Here is a 23,872-nt window from a genome sequence, read left to right on the forward strand (position 1 = left end):
TGTTATAAAGAAGTAACTGACGCAACTTTTAAAGGTTACCAAGTGAAAGATTTTGTAGAAAAAGTCTTGCTGCTTGTTGGTTATAGTTTTATTTTTGGCAATAAATGTAGTAACCACAAACAGGGTGTTTTGACAGCAAAACGAAAAAATACTGACTCAAATGCTAAAGCAAAGTGAAGAAAACAAAAATCAAAGCTCAAATCAAAAATGAAAGATGCATTTATCCACCAAGAAGACCTTTGAGTTTAGAATAGAATAGTGCTGATCACACAAAGGGGAAATTATCTTACCGTACCTTTACTTTTTTGTTAAATACAGAAGCAGAAGACAAAATAGGCAGTTCATACATTTTGATTTATAGCCAACCAGAACTTTTATGTCTGATTAAAATATTATTTATTTAGTTATGCGACTAAAATAGATCAAGATATGTGCACTAAATTAACTCAAATTCGTATATTTTAAATCAGAATTCCTTCAAACAAATAAAAATGTCATCTAACATACCATGTTATTGCAGGGTTTCCATTTTTTAGAGATGCTGGATTGGTGATAAAAGGCTCAGTGAAGCTTTAAAGTCCAGATGCTCCATGCTTTAAAAAAAATCCTCTTTAAAATGTGAGAATTTGAATGAGATACAAAAAATGGTGTTGATGTTTTAAGTTCTTAAATAGAAAAGAGCTTGAAGTGTTAGATGAGGGTGTTTTTCCTCCAGCTGTAAATCGGATGTGGGTGACCGGTCTGGTTAATGTGCTTTCAGACGGTAAATATTGGCACCACATGTGTTCCTTTTAGCCTTTGAGTAAAACAGAGTTTGTCATCAGATCTCATCTCTTTGTTCATCTTTTGTATTAAAGTACTGGAAACTACCACTTGTTTTTTTTTAAGGCCTTCTCACCAGTCTGATGACAGCTCCTCAGCATGACCACAGCTTTGCTTATGAAGTATATTTAAGATTGTTTTTTCACTTCCTGCACATAATTGTGTTTTTCTTTTTGGCACACACCCACATTCACAAATACACACACACACACACACACTGGCTGCCATTCCTAAGGCTTCTTAGTCACACCGGAGCTGTTAATATTGGAAATGATGACGTGTGTGGAAAGATTCTGACTTAGTTCACTTTACAGACACAAATCGAGCTTATTCAGTCATTTCTGTGGCACCTTAGTGTGTAATTTCCAACCAGTTTTAGATAAATGTCGGGGTGTTTGGGCCCCTGAGGACCTCTAGTGGATCGCTGGCAGAAACTTGAAGGAAGCTCATTTGCTGTAAGTCTTGAAGGCGGCGGCGGCAGGAATCTCCTTCAGCTCCCCGCGCTGTGCGCCATGAGTCCGGACATGAAGGCTCTGCTGACCCCCTAATGACCATCAGAACATAAGGATGTATCCAGGTAAGAGGGACACTTCGTCACACCCACTGAAAACTTCGTTTGACTCCACTTTTTAGCAGATCTTATCAGTAAACAGGACACTTATATCCTTTTTGACTTTTTAAGTAGCCTAGTTTATACACGGGTTAAGCACTACTTTGTACCTTGTAGCCATTAGAAAAGTTAAACTTTGATATAAAAACCTAAATATAATTCTTTTTTTTTTTTTTAGTCAAATTTAGCCAAAAAATGACTAAGAAATGTTTAAATTCTTTTTTCGGGTTTCAACTTTAAATTGAAAAAACACCTTTTATTTTGAAAATTGGGGTTTATCCGGTGTCAGAACAGGGAAGACGTGAAACCTCCGTCTCTGTCAGGGATGGTAGAGAGTTGTAGCTATCAGCTGAGGACTGTGGAACAGCAGTTCAGCCAGATGAACCAGTTTTCTTGACTCTGTGCACCACTTGGAGTCCACCTTCTGTCATCATCTGCTTCTTCAGGGAGCTGTAACCAAATGTCACGTGACATTTAAAACCCTCCACGTGGAGGGCTTTACATTTTTTGTAACACACTGCAACACACATGCGACCTGTTCAGGGTGTGTGTACCCGGCCTTCACCCAGCATTAGCTGGAAGCTGATCTTAATCTGAAGGTTGATGGAAAAAAATAACAAGCCAATATATTTTTTTTTTGCATTTGATAGTAAAATTTACGCTTGACTTTTAGAATTGTTCTTAACTTTTCTGAATAAAGCTGTGCCTTTTGAAGTTTTTTTTTGGTTTTCTCTAAAACTCCCCCAAACTTCCTCTTTTCAGGCACTGGCAAGCCACCAGTGGCGCCCAAGCCGAAGCTGCAGATGCCAGGATTGTCGCCTGTACCCCTCATAAAAGATGCTCTCTTGCCTCCTCCCTCACAGAGGAAGGTTAAACCTGCCGTAGCCCCCAAACCTAAATTCTGCGCCCCTCACACTGCTCTGGAATCCAAGCCAGCCATTTCAACAAGCTTGCACAAGACACCTGCATTAAGAACGAATGTGACTTTGGGTCTTCTGAACCCACAGAATGGAATAAAAGATGGGGACAAAAACCCAGATTGGGATGATATCCTTCCAATTTGCCTGTATTGTGAGGGGAGCTGCTCTTGTACAGAAAAGGCAGGAAAAACAGGAGAAGACTACAAAGTATTGCAGAGAAACAAGGCAGTGGAAGGAGAACAGGGTAAACAACAAAATATAATTTCCAACAACCAGATTTATGCTACCACCACCCATAAAGCTTTTAATAAGAGAGATACCTCCAGTCCTAACGGGACTAAAAAGCAGACAGATGGAAGAGCGTTACTTGTGAGTATGCTTGAAGCAACGCAGGTCAATGGTACAGCAAAGGCAACTGATGGTAGAGGGCCCCAGCCCACACCCATGTCAGTAACCCCGACAAAGCCTTTCCCTGTCCCACGGAAACCCAGAACAGCTGCTCCGGTCCACCAGGAAAAAGCGGTGGGGGTGAGGCAAAACACAGCAGTGGAGAAAGAGAGGGAAGTAAATGCTAAAGAGAGGAAGATGCCATCAGACGGAAAGGGTGGCTCATCCCTTTCTGTCAGTGCACCTGAGCGAGGAAACAAGCAGCAGACCCAGCCTGCCCCTCCGCCTAGAAAAAAGCCTTTTCTGTCTGAACCTAAAAAAGATCTCAGCTCTGCTCCTCAGACCAAAGAGGAGCCGGGGGAAGATACCAGCTTCTACGACATGGAGGTTTCTGTTGACAAGGAGGACAATGGAATATTTCAGGAAGGAGCAATTCAGGAGGTGGGTGGCTTCCTGCTGGGGAGTTTGCGCCGTCGACCTGTCAGGACACAGACTGCAGATGAGTTGGTTAAAGAATCTCCAAAGAAGCCTCTGCGGCCACTACTTCCAAGAAAGAAATCTTTAAGAGAGGAACACGCGGAAAAACCAACAGCCCATCAGACAAAGCCAGTCGGCCCTAATCATGATGGTGTCTCCAACAAAGGAACAAAAGAGCTGCATCCTCCAAACACTAAAACATCCGAAAACCTGAAGTTTTCCCATCTCAGCCTGACGAAATCCAAAGCAAAGTCGTTCTCTGCTGCGGACATGAGTCGCTCTGAAGGTCAGAAGAGGAGCTCTTTCCGAAAGTTACTAGACTCTAAGCTCGTCCTGCAGATCGTACCAAGGCCTTTGTTGACAGTAGATCAAGACACAACCCACACTGTCAATAATTCAGGTCAAAGTTATCGCCAGCAGCATTTGCAGAGGAAACTTTCCTTTCCTCAAAATGGAGTCGAGCAGAATGTGGATGGAGACCAGTCTTCAGACTCTGAAAAAGACCTCTACTACGACACAATAGATCCCTATGAATCTTACTATGAATCAAACTACATGAACGTGCCTGTGAAGTCGGGACAGGTTCTTCCAGGCTCCTATTCGCACAACCGGTGGAACGATGACGATGATGAAGAAGGAATTTACGAGATGGAGGATCCATTCACCTCCCTGATGGAGAACGCACATGCAAAACACAACAGGTAGATATAAGCCAGATGGTGAACGTATTTTCATTAGGCAACATCTACATTAAGAAAATATATTAAAAACAAAACATGTTAAGCATGCTGTGTCGAGCATTTCTTTACAGCTAGAAGAAACCAGGGGTTTCAGGGGCTCATGACTGATGTGTTGCTTCACAGTAAAAACAATTCCCTTTGACACTCCACATTGTACCTTTGGTTGTAGATTCTTGTCAGGGGAGTTGGATGAGTGTGGTGGCCTGAATGTGGTAAATCAGATGGTCTTGGATATGTTAAAAACATAATAACACTGGCCAAACTAACACCACTTGGCATTTGGTGTTATCCTCACTACATTGTTGACGGCCACTATTTGATGAGGGGGGTTTCCAACGCTGGAGCTCTGCTCTACATGTTTGCATTGTGGCTGTCATGGGGAGCACCTGCTGCTTTTTTAAACAAGTCAATCCCTCCAAAGGAATTAAATTTGGCAGATGAAAGAGAATATAGTTCGTCACACTGTCAGTGAATGATTTCAGCTAACTCTTTGCCAAAAAACACTTCAAATTTATATTTTTTCTCTTGTAAAATTCCCTATGATTATAAACTTCCACCTTTCACGGTTGCATGATGTTCCCAAAAAACAGGATTTATACAAACATCCCAGGTTCTATGGTCTTTTTGAAAGTACATTTGTGGAAATTTGGCTTAACTGGAGCAATTTGGATCAAGTTGAGCCTTAAAGTCTGGAATCATTTGACTGTTTTTTCCTGAGTTTGGTGTATTTATTGCATTTGACATGCAATTGGGCATTTGCTTGATAATACATAAATCAAACCAAATTGAAAGAGCTCTAAATTTAAGAAAAGGTAAACTTCAGTGTAGACTTTTAGCTCTCCTAACCAGTTTATTGTTGCACCAATACAGTCAGACGGAATGATGACTGTGTATTTATTTTATAAAGTCAGTGTTCCTGGCAATGCTGTTGTGTGTACATTAATCTCTTTTGCCGTCGATTTTTCTTCTTGTTAAGCAGCACCTGCTAAAAGTCAGAAAAAAAACAGAAGTATGACCTCCACGCTTCTCTTCTGCAATTCAAAACGCAAAACAGTATATTGCAAACGTACTGTGAAGCTGGCAAACAGTGTATTGCTGTATTAGCCACGCCCACAAGCTTTTTCTGCAACTGTGTTTACAGAGGTGCCATGTTTTCTACGGTGGCACTCCCTCCTGGAATTACCCAGCATCTTAGATATTCAGTCCAACTTTGACACAGTTTTCCTCATTCATTCAGCTAAACAATCAATTCAAAGTGGTTAAAGGTATTTTTTTCTTTCTTTTGTACCACAGCAAGAAAAAGGTTATTTTTTTTGACTCATTGCAGTCATGTTTTTTGTGATTTTCAACATTTTCTTTGTCCATAAAGTAAAAAATCTCAGCTGTCCTCTTAGTTGTTCTCACATGCAGATCCTCTCAACAGAATCGACGAGGAGCAGGCTTTCCAAAATGAGATCTTCTCGGATTTTGAAGCCGAAGCAAATTCCTCTGAAGAGGACGAGGGTGACAACAGTTCCACCTCAAGTAAAGGCGACCCTGAGCTTGTAGAGGTGAGGAGGCCACATTATACGCAAACTATTGTTTCCCTTGATACACCTCAGGGTTTGTAATGAGACCCCGTCTTTGTCCTAAAGGGGGTGGATTGTTCATCTGAGTACAAAAAAAGTTTCAAATCTTTTTTTTTTCACGTCTCTTACAGGCACAGAGTGAAAGGACAAAAAACAAGATCCAGTACATCGCCAAAGAAATCATGACCTCGGAGAGTGTGTAAGAGTCACAGTTTTTATTTAAACATCTAACGCCATAATAATTTATAAAAAGATATCACACTTTTGGTGAGGGTTTTGTCGCATTTTTGAGGGAAATGATATTATTTAATAAAAAAATTAAAAAAGTCTAAAGCAAACATAGAAATGAAACTGTATAGGATGTAGTTAAAAACAAATTTTTTAGGAAAAACACACGACTGTGTCACCTTTAAACACACATCAAAAGAAGGTGTTTAAAATCTTCCACTCTTTACAGTTTAAAAGGTAGACAGGATTTTCAGTTACACAAGAACAACTGTATTTAGTAATCTGAATAAGTTACTTCCTCCTTGTAACTATATTTGCTTTTTGTTCCATTTGTCCTTCTATAGGTTTGTTGATGTCCTGAAACTGCTTCATGTGGTAAGTCTGGTCCTGCATGTCAGACTGTTTATTACTGACATCAAAATCCTGCTCAGTGTTTGCTGTAGACACAGCTGTGACCTGTGTTCGTTTGTGTGCAGCCTTTTTAAAAAAACGGGCGTCTCATCTGAACTCCAACTCTCCATATGGTTTTCATTAAGTTTGACCCTTATAACTGGGTCACTCCCCTTGTTTTTTTCCTCACATTTTTCACAATTTTTCTCAGATCCACAGTTGCAATTATTAAAAAAAATAAAGCAGATCACTGCAACTTTTGAATGTTGGAGGGACTTCTTGAATTTTAAAAAGTACCGGTACAGTTTTTTAAAGAAATAAAGGATCACTAAACATGTGAGCAGGACTCAGTCCTTTATTTTAGTCTACATTAACAGAAAATTGGAAAGAACTGTGTGCAAGAGAAAATAAACAATTTTAAAAACTGTGCAGTGTAGATTATGTATTATGTTTATTTCTAACAGGTAGGGTGGATGATTAAACTTCATTCCCCTACCATTATAAAAACGCAGTGCCTCTTAATTTCTGTCTGTTGCTTTAGCTTAGGTGAAATCAAAAAGTGATCATTTCTATAATTTTTTTTTATTATTTCAACAGAACTGCATCAATTTGATATTGCACAGTAAAGCAGTTTTAGCAAATGCAAAATCAGATTATTTTATGAACATATGACATTAAAAGCTGAAGATAGAAATGCTTAATAGGGCTTAAATAATAAGTATTTCCAAAACTTCCAAGTTTAGGTTTAATTCTTCTGAATGAGCCGAGCATTTAGAAACTAAGGTGGTTAAAATGCTGGAATATATGCTGAAAGTTGTACTGAGAGACAATACTAAATCGGTTTACCTGAACACTATTAAGGTCACAAAAACCAAAAATATGGGCAGTGATTTCCAGAGAGAGCTAAACTACTTTTAATGCCAGAAAAAGAAGTTGAAATTGTGGTTAAGATCTGATAAAAGATGAAAGAATAAAAGAGGATATTGAATCATAAACAGAAAAAAAATTGCCATTCAGAATATTGTAACTTCTTGTCAGTAAAAGCTTCATTTCTCAGCATTATTTACTTTGTGCTGACAGGAATCTGTCTTGTCTCACACATCCAGATTATTCCAACTACTCACATGCTCATGACAAACTGTCTTCTTACAGTCAGCTGCTGCAGCAGGAAGTGTTTAGACATTAACCGCGGAAGTTTCTCTGAACTACTGAGTCAGATTTTTTTTTTTTACATTTGCCACATGTTCCCATAAACCTCCAAATCAAGACCACAACATCTGAGGGAGAGCCAGGAAGTGCCTCCTCAGGCTTTTCTGCTCTTGTTCTAGAGCTGATTTGCAGCTTCTGAACAGCTTGAATGAACATTCCTGCTCTACAAACTTTGAGTTCCTGTATTTTAGACTTAAAGTTGACTGAGTACACTGTTGACTCTAAACTATATTCTCATTTTATCATTCTAGTTTGACAAGAACACACAAAAAGTTGCCTCCAACCATGTCAGTTTATTTTATGTCCAAGTTCCCCTGGTAAATTTATTTGATTTTTTTTTTAAACCAACAGGACTTCCGTGAATCAGTGAATAAAGCATCTAGTTACCACGGGAAACCCATCATTGAGGAACGACTACTCAACCAGATCCTCTACTACCTTCCGCAGCTGTATGAACTTAACCAGGACCTGCTCAAGGAGCTGAAGCAAAGAGTGGACAACTGGTATTAGAAAATGATAAACTAAGAAGTATTTTTTAAATTCATGTGTTCAAATCACTCACATTTTTTCGTTTTGAAGCTAAACAAATGTAGTTGTATGTCTTATTCAATTTTGTTATAAAATAATTCATATACAGGTCTTTATTTTCAAGTAACTTTGGGTTTTTTCTTTGCAGGAATGATACTTCCCAGATAGCAGACATTTTCCTGAAAAAGGGGCCCTATCTGAAGATGTACTCCACATACATCCGTGAGTTCGACAAGAATGTGGCTCTACTGGAAGAGCAGAGTAGAAAGAATCTGGCATTTGGCGCGGTTGTCAAAGAATTTGAGGTAATGCTTCTCGCTCAACCTGTTCTGTTTCTTTCTGCGGAAGTACATCCTTTGGTTCTTTGAAGTGTCATTGTTTGTCAGAGTACATAACGTGCAATTGGATATACTGTCTTTTGTAAAAGTTGTTTCGTTTGTGTTTTTTTCCCTAATAAAAGAAAAGTCCTCGGTGTGCCAACTTGGCTCTGAAGCACTACCTGCTGAAGCCTGTTCAGAGGATTCCTCAGTATCAGCTGCTGCTCACAGGTAAAAGAAGCATCTCCTTCTAATACATCTAAATCTATTTCACTATTTTGAACAAGATTTATCATCATTTATGACCCTGAAAAAATGGCTGTTGAGGAAACTGTGCAGCCTTTGATCGCATGCGTTAGACTGCCCTCTGGTGTCCAAAAAGAGGCATCAATTTTTAAGGTTTCTCTCCGAAAAGGGTTGAAAAAGCTCACATCGGATCTGGTGACATAACAGAGGGCGCTAGGGGCTGTGTGTTTTGTGCATAAAATGTGACAAAGTGACAAAGCGTAGAGAATGTTCTCAATGTTGAGCTTGTGTAACTGATTTATGTAAGAAACTGTACTTTTCACCCCGGATTTTGTTTCTCATTCATTTACCGAATTTACTACCTAAAATCCAATGCTTTCAGTCCGGGGAGGGGGCCTTGTGGGTTCCACATATAATATGTAAGCAATTCTATTTCAGACTACCTGAAAAACCTCTCTGAAGGAACAGATGGCTACGAAGAAACCAAAGGTAAACCCACAACCTTATCAAAATGTTATTGAATACAGTATTGGGAGGGTCACTTGATTATATGTCTGTTTATTCTCCAAGCTGCCCTTTCTTTGGTGAAAGAGGTTGCAAATCATGCAAATGATATCATGAAACATGGGGTGAGAACAGATTTAAGATCTTTTTTTTATTTTCATTTGGAATTTCTGCACATGTGGCTGACAATAGCTGGCTATGTTTTAGGATAACTTCCAGAAACTGATTGATGTGCAGCATCGTCTAAATGGCAATCATCAGATAATTCAGCCTGGAAGGGTTAGTCATGTTATTATTCATTTCTTATTTTTAGATTTACTATAAAATATTCAGCATAAAATTTCTGACTCCGAGCAGAGTAGTCTACTTTTTTTGATATTTGCTATTGAAACCATTCTTGTTTTATGGTCCAGATCTTCTTTAAAGAGGGAATCCTGATGAAGCTGTCCAGGAAAGTCATGCAGCCCAGGATGTTCTTCCTGGTAAAACACACTGACATTTTTACTTTTTGTGTTCTCCTTTGCAACAACAAGCTTCAGTAGACTTCTTTAAGGATTTTTTTTATTATAAGTTGTTGGTATTTAAAGACCTACTCCATTAAAAGTTGTGTTTTTGGTCCCGCCCACATCTCAGAGGTGAATTTCTAATGAACTCCTGTGTTGTCATTTCCCCTTCAGTTTAATGACATTTTGCTGTACACCAAACCAGTTCAGACTGGCCAGTACAAGCTGAAAAACATGCTGTCTCTGGCTGGGATGAAGGTACGAGCTTACCTTCTTTCTTGCACCTTTCATATTATCAGATGTGTATTTTGTTTAGATATGCAGCACAGCGCCATCATTTCTCACAATGAAAAACCTTCACAGGTGAGCAAACCAAATCAGGAGGCCTATCAGAATGAACTCAACATAGAGAGTGTGGAGCGCTCCTTTATTCTTTCTGCGAGGTAATGAACAGTAGTTTTATTTTCATTTCATTTTGTTGATAATTTGTCAGACTTAGTTTTTGTTTCTCCGTAGTTCGGCAACAGAGAGAGATGACTGGCTCAATTCAATCTCAGCAGCAATTAATGACTTCACTAAAAAGAAAATTACCTTTTTATCTGGAAATCCTGCAAATGAGGTAAAACCCAAACATGATACTATGGTTCTGTATTTGAAAGAACCTTTGCAATAACTTGCCTTTACACCTTTATACCTTATTTTGCACTTAGGCAGACCTGACAGACGGCACTCCTTTGGGATCCAAAGCCCCCATTTGGATCCCTGATCCGCGCACCACCATGTGCATGATTTGCACGTCTGAGTTTACCCTGACATGGAGACGACATCACTGCCGGGCGTGTGGAAAGGTGTGGAGACAGAATCCACAAAGCAGATAATATCTTGTATGCTAGCTGGCAAACTCTGAACATGAAGGTGTTAGTCCTCTAACTTTCAGAAATCCATAAAACCTTCATCACTGCATTGCATTTAATGATGAGTTATTCTCCACCTTTTTCGTGATTTGTGGTTCTCCTGATGTGAGTGAGGAAAAATCGGACCATGATTGACAGGCACAATCGGGTGGCGTCCAGTGTTATGCGGTTGCTGTAGTGGTTGGTTGTGGTGAAGAGAGAGTTGAGCCAGAAAGCAAAACTCTCAGTTCAACGGACGATCTTTGTTCCAATACTCACCTGCGGTCATGAGCTCTGGGTCCCGAATACAAGCGGGTGAAATGAGCTTCCTTCATAGGGTGGTTGGGTGCTGCCTTAGAGATAGGGTGAGAAGCTCTGTCCCCTGCAGAGAAGCTTTGGATAGTTTTGGAGACCCACTGCTCCTCCATATCCAGAGAAGCCAGTTGAGGTGGCTCGGGCATCTAGTCTGGATGCCTCCTGGACGTCCTAGGGAGGTGTTCCGGGCATGTCCCACTGGGTGGGGGCCCTCGGGAAGAACCAGGACATGCTGGAGAAACTATGGCTGTCAGCTGGCCTGGGAACGATGGAGGAAGTGGCAGAGGAGAGAGTATCTTTGCTTAATGGGTGGCAGTGGCTCAGGCGGTTCAGCAGGTCGGCTAATGATCGAAAGCGGTTCCGTCCCCGCTCACCTCAGTAAACTGTAATTGTGTCCTTGGGGAAGACACTACACCCTCACTGCCTCCAGTGTGGCTGGTGTTAAACAAAAAGAAAAAATAAATTACACAGTGCTCCAATAAATTTGACTTTGAGTATCTACAATCTGCAAATAATTAATTAGAATAATTTTAGGTTTAAAATATTCAGAGCATTATCAGTCAATAAATGTAGCCGTTTATTCATTTTTTTCATTCTAGAAAACCATTTGAAAGTAATAAGGTCAACATATTTAACGTTTGACTGTTTGCAAAAACCCTTCAGTGCTGTGTTCATTTTCAACACTCGCCCCTTTTTACTGTTTTTACCTTGAAGGATGTTAGTAGTGAAGCATTGCTTCACTTTCACCCTGATTCTATTTACAGAAGACAGGTTGGAGCATATAACATTTGAAATATTTTTTATTTTGCCGTAGCCTCCAGAAATGTGGTAAAGTGGCATGCCCAAGTAAAGATGTCATGAAGTTATGAAAAGAATAGCAGTTTTAAGGGAAATTTGTTGGTGTGCATTGTTTTGTCAGTGGGCTAGGATGCTTAAATTAGTAAGAAAAAGAAACGTATGTCTCTTTTCTGTCCCGATCAATATACAAAAGAGTATTTGGAAGGATCTGACATTTCCATCATTGTTTTCTTTTAATGTAGTTGTGTAATGTTTTTTTTGACTGTTGTGCAATACTCAGCATGCATGCTTACCAGTTCATTTTGCTTTACCGTCCCAACAGGTGATATGCCAGGGTTGCTCCTCCAACAAACACTACCTTCAATATATGAAAAAGTCAGATCGAGTCTGTGACCTCTGTTTCCAAACTCTACGCCAACAAAAATGTAGGTCCTGCCCTCTTTTCAGGTTGTTTTCAACCTTGGGAGTAACACATCGTCTGAGATGTTGACATTTGTCAGATACAAGCTTTTGTTTAGTGTGTGAGATGCCTCTGCTCATTCCTTTTGGTCAGGTGAATTGGACAATACTATGTCCCTGTCTCCTGGACTCAAATCTACCATGGCGTTTTCAAAGAGGCAGAAGAAGATAAAGCCTGCAGCTCTTAAAGAGGTAACTGGTGATTTGGGGTGGGTTTAAGTCAAGTCAAGCGATGCTTGCCTTTATTCCACAGTTTATGCCACAGTTGCAGGGGAAAATCGGTTATTGATATCGGCCAGATGAAATTATATCGGCCCATTCCTAGTCACAACGTCACTGCTCTGAGCTCTCAGCAACGGGGAGGGAAGGGGGGCTGGGTCGCCCTACAACAGCGGTCCTGCCTACGTCTTTCTGATTAAAGATAATTGGAGTGGAACTTCAAGAGAATATGTAAAAAAAAAACAACAGAACATTATCTGATGCACTTTCATTTCTACTGTTCTTAAGTCGTTCAGTGTTCACACACACACACAAAAATGATTTTTAACTCTAAAGTTGACTTTTCCTGGTTGTAAAACTTATCCAAAGGGGTTTTATATGTTTCAGGTGTCAGCAAGCACGGAAAACTCTTCCATGAGCGGATATCTGTATAGGTCAAAGCACAAAAAAAAGCAGGGGAAGAGACTGTGGTTTGTCATCAAAGATAAGGTCCTTTACACATACGCTGCAAGTGAGGTAAGGCCTCCTTTTGCAGGAGAAGCTTACTATCTTAGAAGAAGGACTAGGAGGATATTTGTGGTTCTATCTTGCAGGATGTTGCAGCCATGGAGAGTCAGCCTCTGTTGGGATTTGTGCTGAAATTGGATTCTGCAGAGCAGTTGCAGTTTAGACTCTTTCATAAAAACACCCTCTATTACAATTTTAAAGCTGATGATGTCCAGACAGCTCAAAGGTATGCTGGGAAAAAGGATCGAACTTTTTGCTAAATACTAAGATGACATCATACAAATACTAATATTTGTTTTTACACAGATGGATTGCCTCTTTCAAAGAAGCCACCATCCTGTGAGAGATGTGTGCAGCTGCCTGTGATGCTTGCTTTATCCATACCTGACCTGGATTTCCTAAAAAACAAAACTTTCAGTTGATTTGAATTTAAAAAACACTTAAGCAATTGCATTCTCTTGTACTGTAATTATAAGCTTTATGTGACAAAGGTGAGCCATGTGAGGTGTAGTCCTTTCTAGTTAGTGTTTTAACCCCTCAAAATAAGTAGATACTATGAAGTAATCTGAAGTTAGTTCAACTTTTATGCTTTTTTCCCCCCACTATTTTTATTGGGTCTTTTTGCACCTCAGATTTTCATTGTGCCTAGTTTCATCAAATTTGCTGATCAATGTTGATTGTTGAAGAATTTGTGAAAATCCCTGAGGTAACATGGATTATAAAATGTAGCTTCAGTTTTGTTGGTTAAAGCCAAATTTTGTACAGATTTTGTTCTTTTTCTTTTGTTTTTGCTACAGTAAATGCATCATGTTTTCTGCAAACTTCTCTTGTTTATTAGTCTTTGAAATGGTTCAAAATGTATGTTGTGTATGTTATGACTAAAAATGAAGGCTTTGTACTCAAATTGTGCAAATACATACTTTAGTTTTACCTTTTTGCACTTAAAAAAAGAAAATGTTTTTTGGAGCAAGAAATATGAAAAGGTAAAATAGGAATAAATAATAATAATTTGAGCCGTGGTCCACTTTAATTGTTGATTGAAAGAGCAACTCTTAACCAAATAGTAGATACAGACAAAATACAGCTGAAATGCATTAAAAAAATATATATCAACTGATTTTTTAATAGTTCTCCGACAATATTATACAACAAAATGTTGTTTTCTGTGTTAAAAGGTGCTCACGATAATAAAAAAAAAAACCATGATAAATATTAATCTCTTTATTTACAGTTTTTATCATTACATTACATCTGACAATAGGTTTTATTTTACACATGTTTTGATTGATCAAAGTAGATGAGAAGATGCCTTTTTATGTAATTCCATAACCATTCAACAAAGGCTTTTCAAACTGCCACATGAAACACAGAAGTACCTTTTCTTTTTTCAACAAACTCTATTCTGAACTAGGCACAAGACAATAACTAAAAGAAAACACTACAAATACTGTGCAACCTGCTAATCAACAACCAAGATTAACAGTCAAACATTTACAGTATTTTATTGCACATAGAATATTAAAAGAAGTATGCAGTTCTTTTAAAAGATGAAATGTTCTATTAGCCGATATATTGTACGTGTTCTATTATGTTGTAATATGTTCAGGGTCCAGATGGAATAATTGAAACAAGATTGTTAATTGAACAATGTATGTTTGTGAATATGGAATTTCACAAAAATACTTAACAGTTGAATAACAATTATCAATTTTTTTGGAAAAACCATGTCATTTAAAGTATAACATGCCATAAAAATTATTAATTAAATAATTGCATACAATTTTGTAATTATAAATTCTTCTAAATAGGACCGAGATTTGTTTGTGTACATGCAAGGATAAACTAAATGAAAAATGGTCTTTTTGCTAGAAAAAAGCACAAGACTCCTATGTTTATCTTAAATCTTCTTAGTGTCTTTAATTGTATAAATTTGATGTAAACTTAAATTAATTAATTTTATCAATACAGTTTTTTAGAAGAGTGTGTTTTTTGGGTCTTTTTCCCATTTAAATCACCCATAGTTGAATAACAAACATTTTGCAGCAAGTGGAACAGAAGAAAAACATTTAATTCTAATGTATTTCTATTACTGCATCGTTTCCTCGGTTATAGCTGCACATAACACCTTCAACCAGACAGGCAGCCACCAGACTGCGCATGCGCAAACATCCTTTATTAATGAAAGAAAGGTCACGAACTCTGACCCTCCCACAACTGCAGTTTTTTTTATATTAAATTATTGAAAGAAATTGATTTTTTTTATATCTGTATATTTATTTTAAAAGGTAAGCACAGATTCCCAATGGTTTAAACTGGAGAGGTTCATTATGGAGAGCTGCCTGTAAACAGGAAGGAAGGTGCTTCGCAGCAGCGAAGCTGCCATTAGCTACAACATAGCAAAGAGCTAACTTAGCCTGTTAGCATCATCGTCCAGAACTCGGTAATTAAAGTTGCGTTCAGGAAGTAGGTAGGTTTGCAATATTCCTTTAACACTATTACTAAAGGGAAACGCACGTTGTTTGTTGACGCATGATTGTTAAATATTACGCAATTTCCCGGTCGTACTAGTTAGCTGTCAAACTTGCGTTAGGCTAACGGTGCTTTCGTTAGCCACTATGCTAACGCTGATTACTAAAACTGCCGTACAAATTAAAAGGGCTGTTGTGAGCTTCGTTAAACAAATCGCAAAATGAAATCACCGGATGATTTTCTTAAATGCCGACCGCGGTGGAAGTTCAATGCCTGAACATAAAGCCCGTATTGTCAGAAGCGGAGTGCAGCCGTTATCTCTGCGAGCCTGCGCGACGGGCCTTGAACCCTAGCATGCTTTAACCCTTCAATGTTGACCTTTCACCTACAGGAAAAGAAATACCTTTATCTTCCGTATCGATTTTCACAGCAGTCAGTCAGTTGTATCTCGTTTGTTGTCTTTTCGGTGTCCTACCCTTCTGTTCATTGCTCTATATAGAGATATTTAGCTTGAAATTATCCCACGCTACCCAGCGTCATTGAGCTCAGGCCAAATCTATTTTCACAATTATTTTATAGAAATTTAGTTGAAAAGTGCTTTTATTAAACACCTGTTTGTTACAAACATTTATTTTCTTTCAAAACGTGACTTGTCTCTAAACATATTTCAGAAATAGTGAAATAATTGTATGTAGCTGGTTAAACATGATAGTACCCCTTATTGCTAAGAGGAACGATTTGAGAGGGAAAATATTTTTTCTGGAGGAAGATTGATTATGCACAGATCATCCATATAAATATTAGGTTAAATTTCATTTTATCCAAATTTTCCCAACTCTTCTTATATACATAGTTAATAAGATGGTTATGTCATTGACCAGATTACAGTCTACAGTGTATAAAGTATTTTTTAATTGTGCTGTGATTCATTGTATTCCCATAAAATTGTAGTTATTAGTGTGTCCAGCAGTTAGATTTCTCTGATGCATTTATTAGTTTGCTGTGTTGCGCACTGTGTATTATAATATCCAGATACTTTACATACTAAAATGATAAAGAAAATATAATCAGCCTATTTTTATGTTTAAATTCTATATTTTTATATACATGCCTGCATCTAATTTCCAAGAAATGACTCAATTTGTTAATTGTCCGAATTCCTCTGAGCATGTGCATGCTTGTTTTGTTTTTCTCTGCTGCAGTCAGACTACCATCTGTTTTGTTATCATGCATAACACATTTTCAATTCACAGGATCTGAAAGACAAAAAATGCGGTCTAATAATTGATCTGTCTTGGGTCTCAGGTTGCACTGATGTGAAGGGGCAATAGAGGAAGGTGTGTGTAGAATCAGGATGGATGGACAGACTCAAAGGATACAGCTTGTGTCTTCAGACAACAGCATAGCTTTGGGACATAGAATCCAGGTAATGCTTTGCTCTATTTACAGTCACTAGACTGTTATTGTGGTTAAATTGAGTGATATGGAAGGTTGCACAAACATATCTTTTCACAGTAAATCAACAATAAACCTCTCTGTAATAGATTTTTTGTTTTCGTTTCATTAGATTGTAACCGATCAGCAGACTGGACAGAAGATCCAGATCGTCACCGCCATAGAACCGCCCTCCCCTGGAAAGCAGCAGTTTATCTTAGCAAATGCTGACTATTCCTCGAGCGGCAAAGTGATTCTGGCCAAGCAGGACGGCTCACCAAACAAGGTCATTCTTGCTACTCCAGATGGATCTGGAGTTAATCAGCTCTTATTTGCTTCCCCTGAGCTGGCTGGACAGCAGATTCAGGTACTGCATAAAGAGTTTGCAGACTTTAAAAAAGAAAAAAGGGGGTGGGAAACTATTTCAAACACGTGCAGTGTCCAAAAGATAAATATGTGGTAACTTTGTTGTTGTTAATTCTTTTGATTTTGTGTTGTTCTTTAGTTTGTTACTGAAGGTACAGACCAGTCTCTTGCCAAGCCTCTTGTGGAGTATTGTGTTGTCTGTGGCGACAAGGCATCAGGTAGTTTTTTTTTTTTTTTTAAAGTGACTTATCTAAATAAATGTGGATATCATAACCTCACCAAGTTTTTTCTCTTCTGCTCTCAGGTCGTCATTATGGAGCAGTCAGCTGTGAGGGGTGTAAGGGCTTTTTTAAGCGCAGTATAAGGAAGAACTTGATGTACACGTGCAGGGGTTCAGGAGAATGTGCCATTAACAAGCTACACCGAAACCGCTGTCAGTACTGTCGACTACAGCGATGCATAGCTCTGGGAATGAAGCAAGATTGTAAGACACTCATTCACTTTTATTTATGTGCTAATTAACCTCAGGGTTCATATCTGAACTTGTTCTTTTTCTTTGCCCTTTTTAGCTGTTCAGTGTGAAAGAAAGCCTGTAGAAGTTGCCACCAGAGAAAAATCTGTGAACTGTGCAGCTTCAACAGAAAAGATCTACATTCGCAAAAACTTGTGTAGCCCACTAGCTGCTACTCCTACTTTTGTGTCTGACAAGGAGACTGCGAGGTTTGTGCGATATACTCCAACATTAGGCACTTACACTGCTGAGAGGTTTACTTGATGCATACTAAAAGCCTAGTACATAAACCATCTTAATCTGAACATAAAAGGACCATTAAAGAATTATTTATGTTTTTGTCTTAAATTATTAAAATAGTGAACCACTTTAACACACATATTGATTGAGTGTTTAGTATTTGTAAATGTACTTACATAAGCAACAAACTTTTTTTGATATATTTTCTAATAAATGGTCAAATCTTCAACTTTAGGTCCACAAGTTTACTGGAGTCAAGCATGTTACTCAACATCCAACAGCCCTTAGCCAGGCTGGAAAACACAATCATGATTCCAGCCTCTTCTGAAAAGGTATTTCCGACTAAATGCGTGTTTCTTAGCCTTTTAGTTCACGTCTAACGTTTGTTCCCTTTCTGTACAGGATGACCCATCCCAGGGGGATCTGGGGACACTGGCAAATGTTGTTACATCGCTTGCCCACATCAACAAGACAAGGGTGACCAACGACAGCAATAGTGACCTAATAGGAGCTGAAACTCTGAGCAACGGTGACAGTTCGATGACAGACATCCAGGGTGACGATCAAAGTGCAAATGATATCTCAAGGTGAGCGCTGTCCTGAGAAACCACAAACATTTGGTGGCTTTTTCAATCTGTGTGTATGTTACAGTATTTCGTGGGGGGATACATTCCAAATATATCCATCGATGGGTAAAATCGGATTGTAGATGTTTTAGTGCTGTTAAAATCCCCACTATACACTTTTTTTCCAACAGACATGACCATTTTCACACTTTTTTCCCTTGTTTAAACTCTCTAAGTTTAAACCTTCATTGGAAAATATTTCCAGTATTATGGAATGGAAAAAAAGATCTGATCTTTTGAGAAAAGGCAAAAGCTTTTACTAAGATCAACATTTTTGATGATTTTTACAAAAAAAAATTGCCTAAAAGGAAGCAACAATTTGTTTTAGTATTTGACCTTTTACTTTGCCAGATGGAAATAAGGTGAAGAATAGCTGCTCTACAGTTTCATGTTTAATTTAACAAAACTGAAGCGGCTAAATAAACATCCAGCATCAGTAGAAATCCAGTGCTGCATGTGTAATAAAAACAAAACCCATATTATGAGGATGTGTCTTCCAACCTTAGGGCCTTTGACACGTTGGCCAAAGTCCTGCACCCGTGTGACGGTTCAGCAGGAGAGTCCTTGGAGGCCACAATGCAGCTGATGTCAGGAGACCAGTCGGGCCCCGTAGTGGAACTGGAGGGATCCTTACTGTCTGACAGTCATATCCCTTTCAAGGCAAAAGCACATTCATTGATCGGCTACCACCTCCGATTTTAAAGTTGTCATTTATTTTTTTTAAAATAACCCGTTTTTCTGTAATCCTTGTTTCCACAGCTCATGATGCCTTTGCCTGTACCCGAGTACCTCAATGTTAACTACATCTGTGAGTCTGCATCGCGGCTACTTTTTCTGTCTATGCACTGGGCACGCTCCATACCAGCCTTTCAAACCCTTGCGTAAGAGAACTACTTTAAACTTTATTAGTTTTGTCTGAAATGTTTGTCATTAAAAACATGAAGCATTTATTTGTGTCCTTTAGATCTTAGGTTCCTTTCAAACAGTTGTTTGCAAATTTTGATCCACAAAGTCTGTTGGATCGAGTTAAAAATCAATATTTCAAATTGTTTTTTAGATGTTTAGTCCAGAGTTTCTGCAATAAGCTCCTACTTTACCATCACAGTTTGGGGCTTTAAATTGCACAACTTATCAGCAGGTTTTTTTTTTCCTACATGATTTGTCTTTTTGTGTGGCGTTATAACAAACATAACCAAACATTTTTAAGCATAATAAAAAAAAAGGACATCAAATAAACTTGTGTTTGTTGTTTGCAAAGCATTTATAGAGGAAATACTTAATGTACTCTACTGTAGTTTCAGCTAGAGTTGATAGGTTTTTACGTATTATTGGTCAAACTAAGATAAAAAAAAGAGTTTTATAGTTTTAGTAAAATAAGTGAAGAAATAATTAGTTATATATTTGGTTGTTTGGGTGTTTGGGTCTGTTAAAGTGTAGAAGGGGATTCATTCATGTAAATAGCATCTGCTGCTAGATTGCTGTCACACATTGTTCCTGCTGTTTCCATCCTTTGTAATCAGATTACCCCTCTGCTCTTTTCAGTGGTCAAGATAATGACATTAACTTGATAAAAGCTTGCTGGAATGAACTTTTTGCCCTGGGTCTGGCACAGTGCTCCAACGTTATGAATGTTGGTACCATCCTCGGTGCCATTATCAACCATCTGCAGACCAGCCTACAGGAAGGTAAGAGCTGCTTTTAGCCTCTTGCAAGACTTGATGTAGTGTAATTCTAAAGGGGGAAGTAAGTCGTCAAAAAAGATATGTTTTTGACGATCAAGTTGAGTTTAATTTTTGTGCTACTATACATTTCTCAATTTCAGGCGTTTTTTTGTCAATTCTTTCCATACAGAAAAACTGTCCCCAGAAAGAGGTAAACTTGTCATGGAGCACATATGGAGGATGCAGGAGTTCTGCAACAGCATGACCAAACTGGCCCCCGATGCGTATGAATACGCCTACCTGAAAGCCATTGTTCTTTTTAGTCCTGGTGTGTGGAAACGGAACAACTTCAACACAGAGATCTGTTCTCAGACGGAGTTTTAGCATGTTTTCATGTATAATGTGTTCTCTCTCTGTGGCAGATCACCCAGGCATAGACGACATACCACAGATAGAAATGTTCCAGGAAAAAGCTTACACGGAGCTGCAAGATTACATAACCAGGACCTATCCCGAAGACTCTTATCGGTTTGTATATTAAGAAAAGCAATTGTCGAATAAAGCCCTTGCCCTCTTTACAGGACAGCTTGTTGATGTCTGAATTGTGTTTCTCCTCTCCCCGGTCATTACTTCCAGGTTATCCAAGCTGTTGCTGCGCCTTCCTGCCCTCAGGCTGATAAGCGCAGCCGTGACCGAGGAGCTGTTTTTTGCTGGGCTTATCGGGAACGTTCAGATCGACAGCATCATCCCATACATTCTCAAAATGGAGTCCACTGATTACAACAGCCAAGCAGTCTCTGGCGTCTGACCAGTTGTGTCATTTGTGGTGGAGGGAAAAAAAACCCCATCCCTAACTCCCAAAAGATTCAAAGAACTCTGCAGGTTATTGAACAGTTCCATAAACCTGCTATAGTTGTGACGCATCATCTTTGAAAGAGCAGTTTTTCCCCCTCTAACCTCTCAGTTGATTTGGTAGAGCACAGCTCATGCAAAAGATAAACTCCAGTACCAGGCAAGACTCCCAACCTGTAATCATCCAGGAAAAAACTTTGAAACCTGCATAGTAGATTGTACTTTTTATTGTATAGTATTTTATGCTTCATTGCCTCCAAGCCTGTCTTTTCTCAAGATCTGGTTTGTACAGAAAACAAATCTGCATGGTTTGTTTGTTTGTTTTGCCATTGCTTTTCCTACATGGTCATATTTTTTAATTATTATTTTTTAGTAATAATAAGAAGAAAAAAACTTTTTGAAAGGTTCTAACCTTTATTGCATGCATGTTTGCAGACCCTAAGGGTTTGGCTGAATCAATCGGATTAAGTATGGCCTCTGAAGGAACAATAGATCTGGAAATATGACACACTAGGTGATCTGAAAGGGAGGAGCACCTGGTAAATCTGTGGATTCCATCATTTTATGAAATCATATGAACGAAAAAAAAACTGAATGTAAACAGATCATAAAGAAAAGTCATAAAATGAAAAAAAAAAGCATTTTTCAATCACATTTGTGACTTATTTCCACACTCAAGTTTCCTTTTCATTTCGCCAAATAAAAGTTGATCTAAATGAGTTTGACTTTTATTCCTTGAGCTTTGTCAGCATGAATTCAAAAGGGAAAACGCGATGGAGGCAGTCAATTTTGGTATATTTATTCAAAAAGGTTAACAGCAAAAAGATGAAACAGTTACTTTTATTCATCGTTGCATATGTCTGATCTCCAAAACCTGCACCTAATAATGGCAGAAGACAAGCATTTAATCACTGAAATCCTGATTCAGAAACCACATTTTAAACCTTTGTGCATAAAATTTCAATTCTCTAAAAACTACAGAGGTAATTTTGAAGCAAAGTAAGTAGTACCTTGATACTCTTGCCTAAAATTATTTTATAGATAAAGAGCTTATCATTATAGTAGAGCCAAATATATAGCATCGATGGTATAGATCATTTTAAAAGAGTTTTGAAATAAAAGTTGATGGTAAGAAAATGACAATTACAATTTTAAAATATTTGACATATTTAATTAAAAGTTCTGTGATTAAACCCTGGAGAAGCAAAGAGCAGTTTTTTTCTGTATTTTTGTTTGTTCATTTTGGGTGGCAAAAAAAGACATCTAATAAATGAAAAGAAACAAATAAGAAAGGGATCTTAATTGTATCTGCCTTGGGTTCTCCGGGATTGAATGCAAACTTTTCAAAGAAATTTCTTGGTTATTTCAAGAGCTTTGACAAATAACACGCAGAGTATTTTAAGCAACAGCAAAATACTACAGGAATGTTATAAGGTATTAGGCTTCCAAGAAGTTCTTTCTATTCCTATAAACAATTGATTGTTCACATGTAGCGGGATTAATAATTCAAAATTTGTATCCCAACCTTCCTCCTTTTCGTGTCAAGTAACAACACTGTGGAAATTGTCCCAGGATGCTTTACAGGGGATCAGACTTTCAGCTTTTGTTATTAGCTGATGAATTTTTCATCACAGCTCTGCAGAATAGAAGACGCTGTCTCTAAAGCTGGTCTTTGCTGCAGTCACACTGTGAGCATATCTAGCTAATTAAAACCACCGATAGTGGCATTAAAACTTGATGAGCACGTAAATGCTGCTGTTTTCTGGAAGTCCATGGGGGGGGGGGGGGGGTCTTCTTAGAGTGTGTTTCTGCACATCATTGCTGACTTTGTGATTTGCTTCTGAACCACAGACGTTGACATGTTGATACGAATCACAAGGAGGTTTGCAGTTTCTCTTATCTAATCATAAGGCATCCACGCAATCCAGAAAAGCAAATATAACACAGCTGCAAAGGCTGAGGGATTTGTGATGCAACATTGGTCTTTTGTGTTCATTGCTAAGGTGGATTAGCTCATTCCAGGCAGAACAAATGGAAGTGAAATCAAAGACTGGACTGTTCCCATGCACTAATTGTGTTTGGCTCTCTGTGTGAGTTAGTATCTGTGGATGTGCTACAAAACAGTTGGAAGAACTTAAACACCTTTATAAGTCTTTAGATTGGAATTTAATTAAGGTTTTCTATTCTTTCGATGTTATAGATATTCTCTTTTTTCCAGATGAAATACTTTAAATTATTAACATATGTACATGATTTATTCATTCTTCTTCTAAAGCCGTTTTATCCCTTTCATGGCCACGGGGCTGCTGGAGCCTCGTGGGAGAAGGCAGGGGACATCCTGGACAGGTCATCCATTTTAATTGTCTAAACACCAATAAACTTCTGTAATTTCTGAATAAATAGCTCATGAAATATTTATCTTTTTCCTATTTACACAACATGCAATCCATAAAAGGATCTGTTGCAGAGTACTAGACTTATATTACTAAAATGCCTGCAGAAGCACAATTAATTTATTTATTTTAAGCTTTTCTAATTCAATCTGAAATTATTTTAGTGATATACCTTTTTAAATGCATAAATGTGCTCTTTTAGTTTTCAGCAGTTCTGTCAATTAGGGATAAAGTTGGAAAAATATGTTGCAATACTTTAAATTCTTACTCCATTGACCACCAGTTATTAATCAATTTATGATTAAAATTTTTACATGTAATGTCAGAAAAATGTAAAAAAAGTTAATTCAAAAAGTCAAACAAAGTAACCGTGCATATATGTAAATGTTTGATTTTTTTTTCTTCTTGTTCTTTGCTGAATAGGAAATATTTTATTACTTAAACTACAAATTTGTAATTTGTAATTTAAATTGATTAATATTTACATTAAGATAAAATAAATGTTTTATTTTTTTCTGTTATTTGCTGAATTTTGGGGGAAATGTGCATTAAGATAGTAGATAACAATATATATACATATACACTAGAAGCACATGTGCTGTGATATATATATTTTTTAGTAATTGTGTTGGTGTTTTTTACCGCCATGTTTCTAAAGTATTTGTATTCATTTTTTAATT

The 23,872-nt window shown here is 37.9% G+C and overlaps 2 protein-coding genes across 3 annotated transcripts; both read left to right on the plus strand.

Annotated features, from left to right (window-relative positions):
- The first annotated feature begins 1,030 nt into the window (after positions 1-1,030).
- On the plus strand, positions 1,031-13,653 carry LOC101155348 (FYVE, RhoGEF and PH domain-containing protein 6). The gene is made up of 21 exons (XM_004069926.4): positions 1,031-1,399; positions 2,195-3,917; positions 5,380-5,506; positions 5,656-5,723; positions 6,097-6,127; positions 7,703-7,854; positions 8,028-8,184; positions 8,340-8,427; positions 8,881-8,931; positions 9,013-9,071; positions 9,154-9,225; positions 9,360-9,428; positions 9,624-9,707; positions 9,813-9,892; positions 9,966-10,068; positions 10,160-10,297; positions 11,778-11,880; positions 12,009-12,106; positions 12,521-12,649; positions 12,727-12,866; positions 12,947-13,653. The coding sequence occupies exons 1-21, from the start codon at positions 1,390-1,392 to the stop codon at positions 12,981-12,983; spliced, it is 3,519 nt and encodes a 1,172-aa protein (XP_004069974.2). The 5' UTR covers positions 1,031-1,389; the 3' UTR covers positions 12,984-13,653.
- Positions 13,654-13,933: 280 nt separating this feature from the next.
- LOC101164976 (nuclear receptor subfamily 2 group C member 1) lies at positions 13,934-21,518 on the plus strand. Of its 2 annotated transcripts, none has more exons than XM_004069539.4 (14): positions 13,934-15,107; positions 16,415-16,535; positions 16,677-16,910; positions 17,049-17,127; positions 17,214-17,393; positions 17,479-17,629; positions 17,896-17,992; positions 18,063-18,247; positions 18,793-18,946; positions 19,046-19,167; positions 19,829-19,971; positions 20,138-20,275; positions 20,370-20,475; positions 20,584-21,518. In XM_004069539.4, exons 2-14 carry the CDS (start codon positions 16,464-16,466, stop codon positions 20,753-20,755), a joined length of 1,833 nt encoding a protein of 610 aa, XP_004069587.1. In that variant the 5' UTR covers positions 13,934-15,107; positions 16,415-16,463; the 3' UTR covers positions 20,756-21,518. The 2 variants fall into 2 exon arrangements, with proteins under 2 accessions (XP_004069587.1, XP_011474255.1); XM_011475953.3 differs by having other exon boundaries at positions 13,934-14,925.
- Positions 21,519-23,872: the final 2,354 nt, after the last annotated feature.

Source organism: Oryzias latipes, chromosome 6 (assembly GCF_002234675.1).
Source record: "Oryzias latipes chromosome 6, ASM223467v1".
Classification (NCBI taxonomy): Eukaryota; Metazoa; Chordata; class Actinopteri; order Beloniformes; family Adrianichthyidae; genus Oryzias; species Oryzias latipes.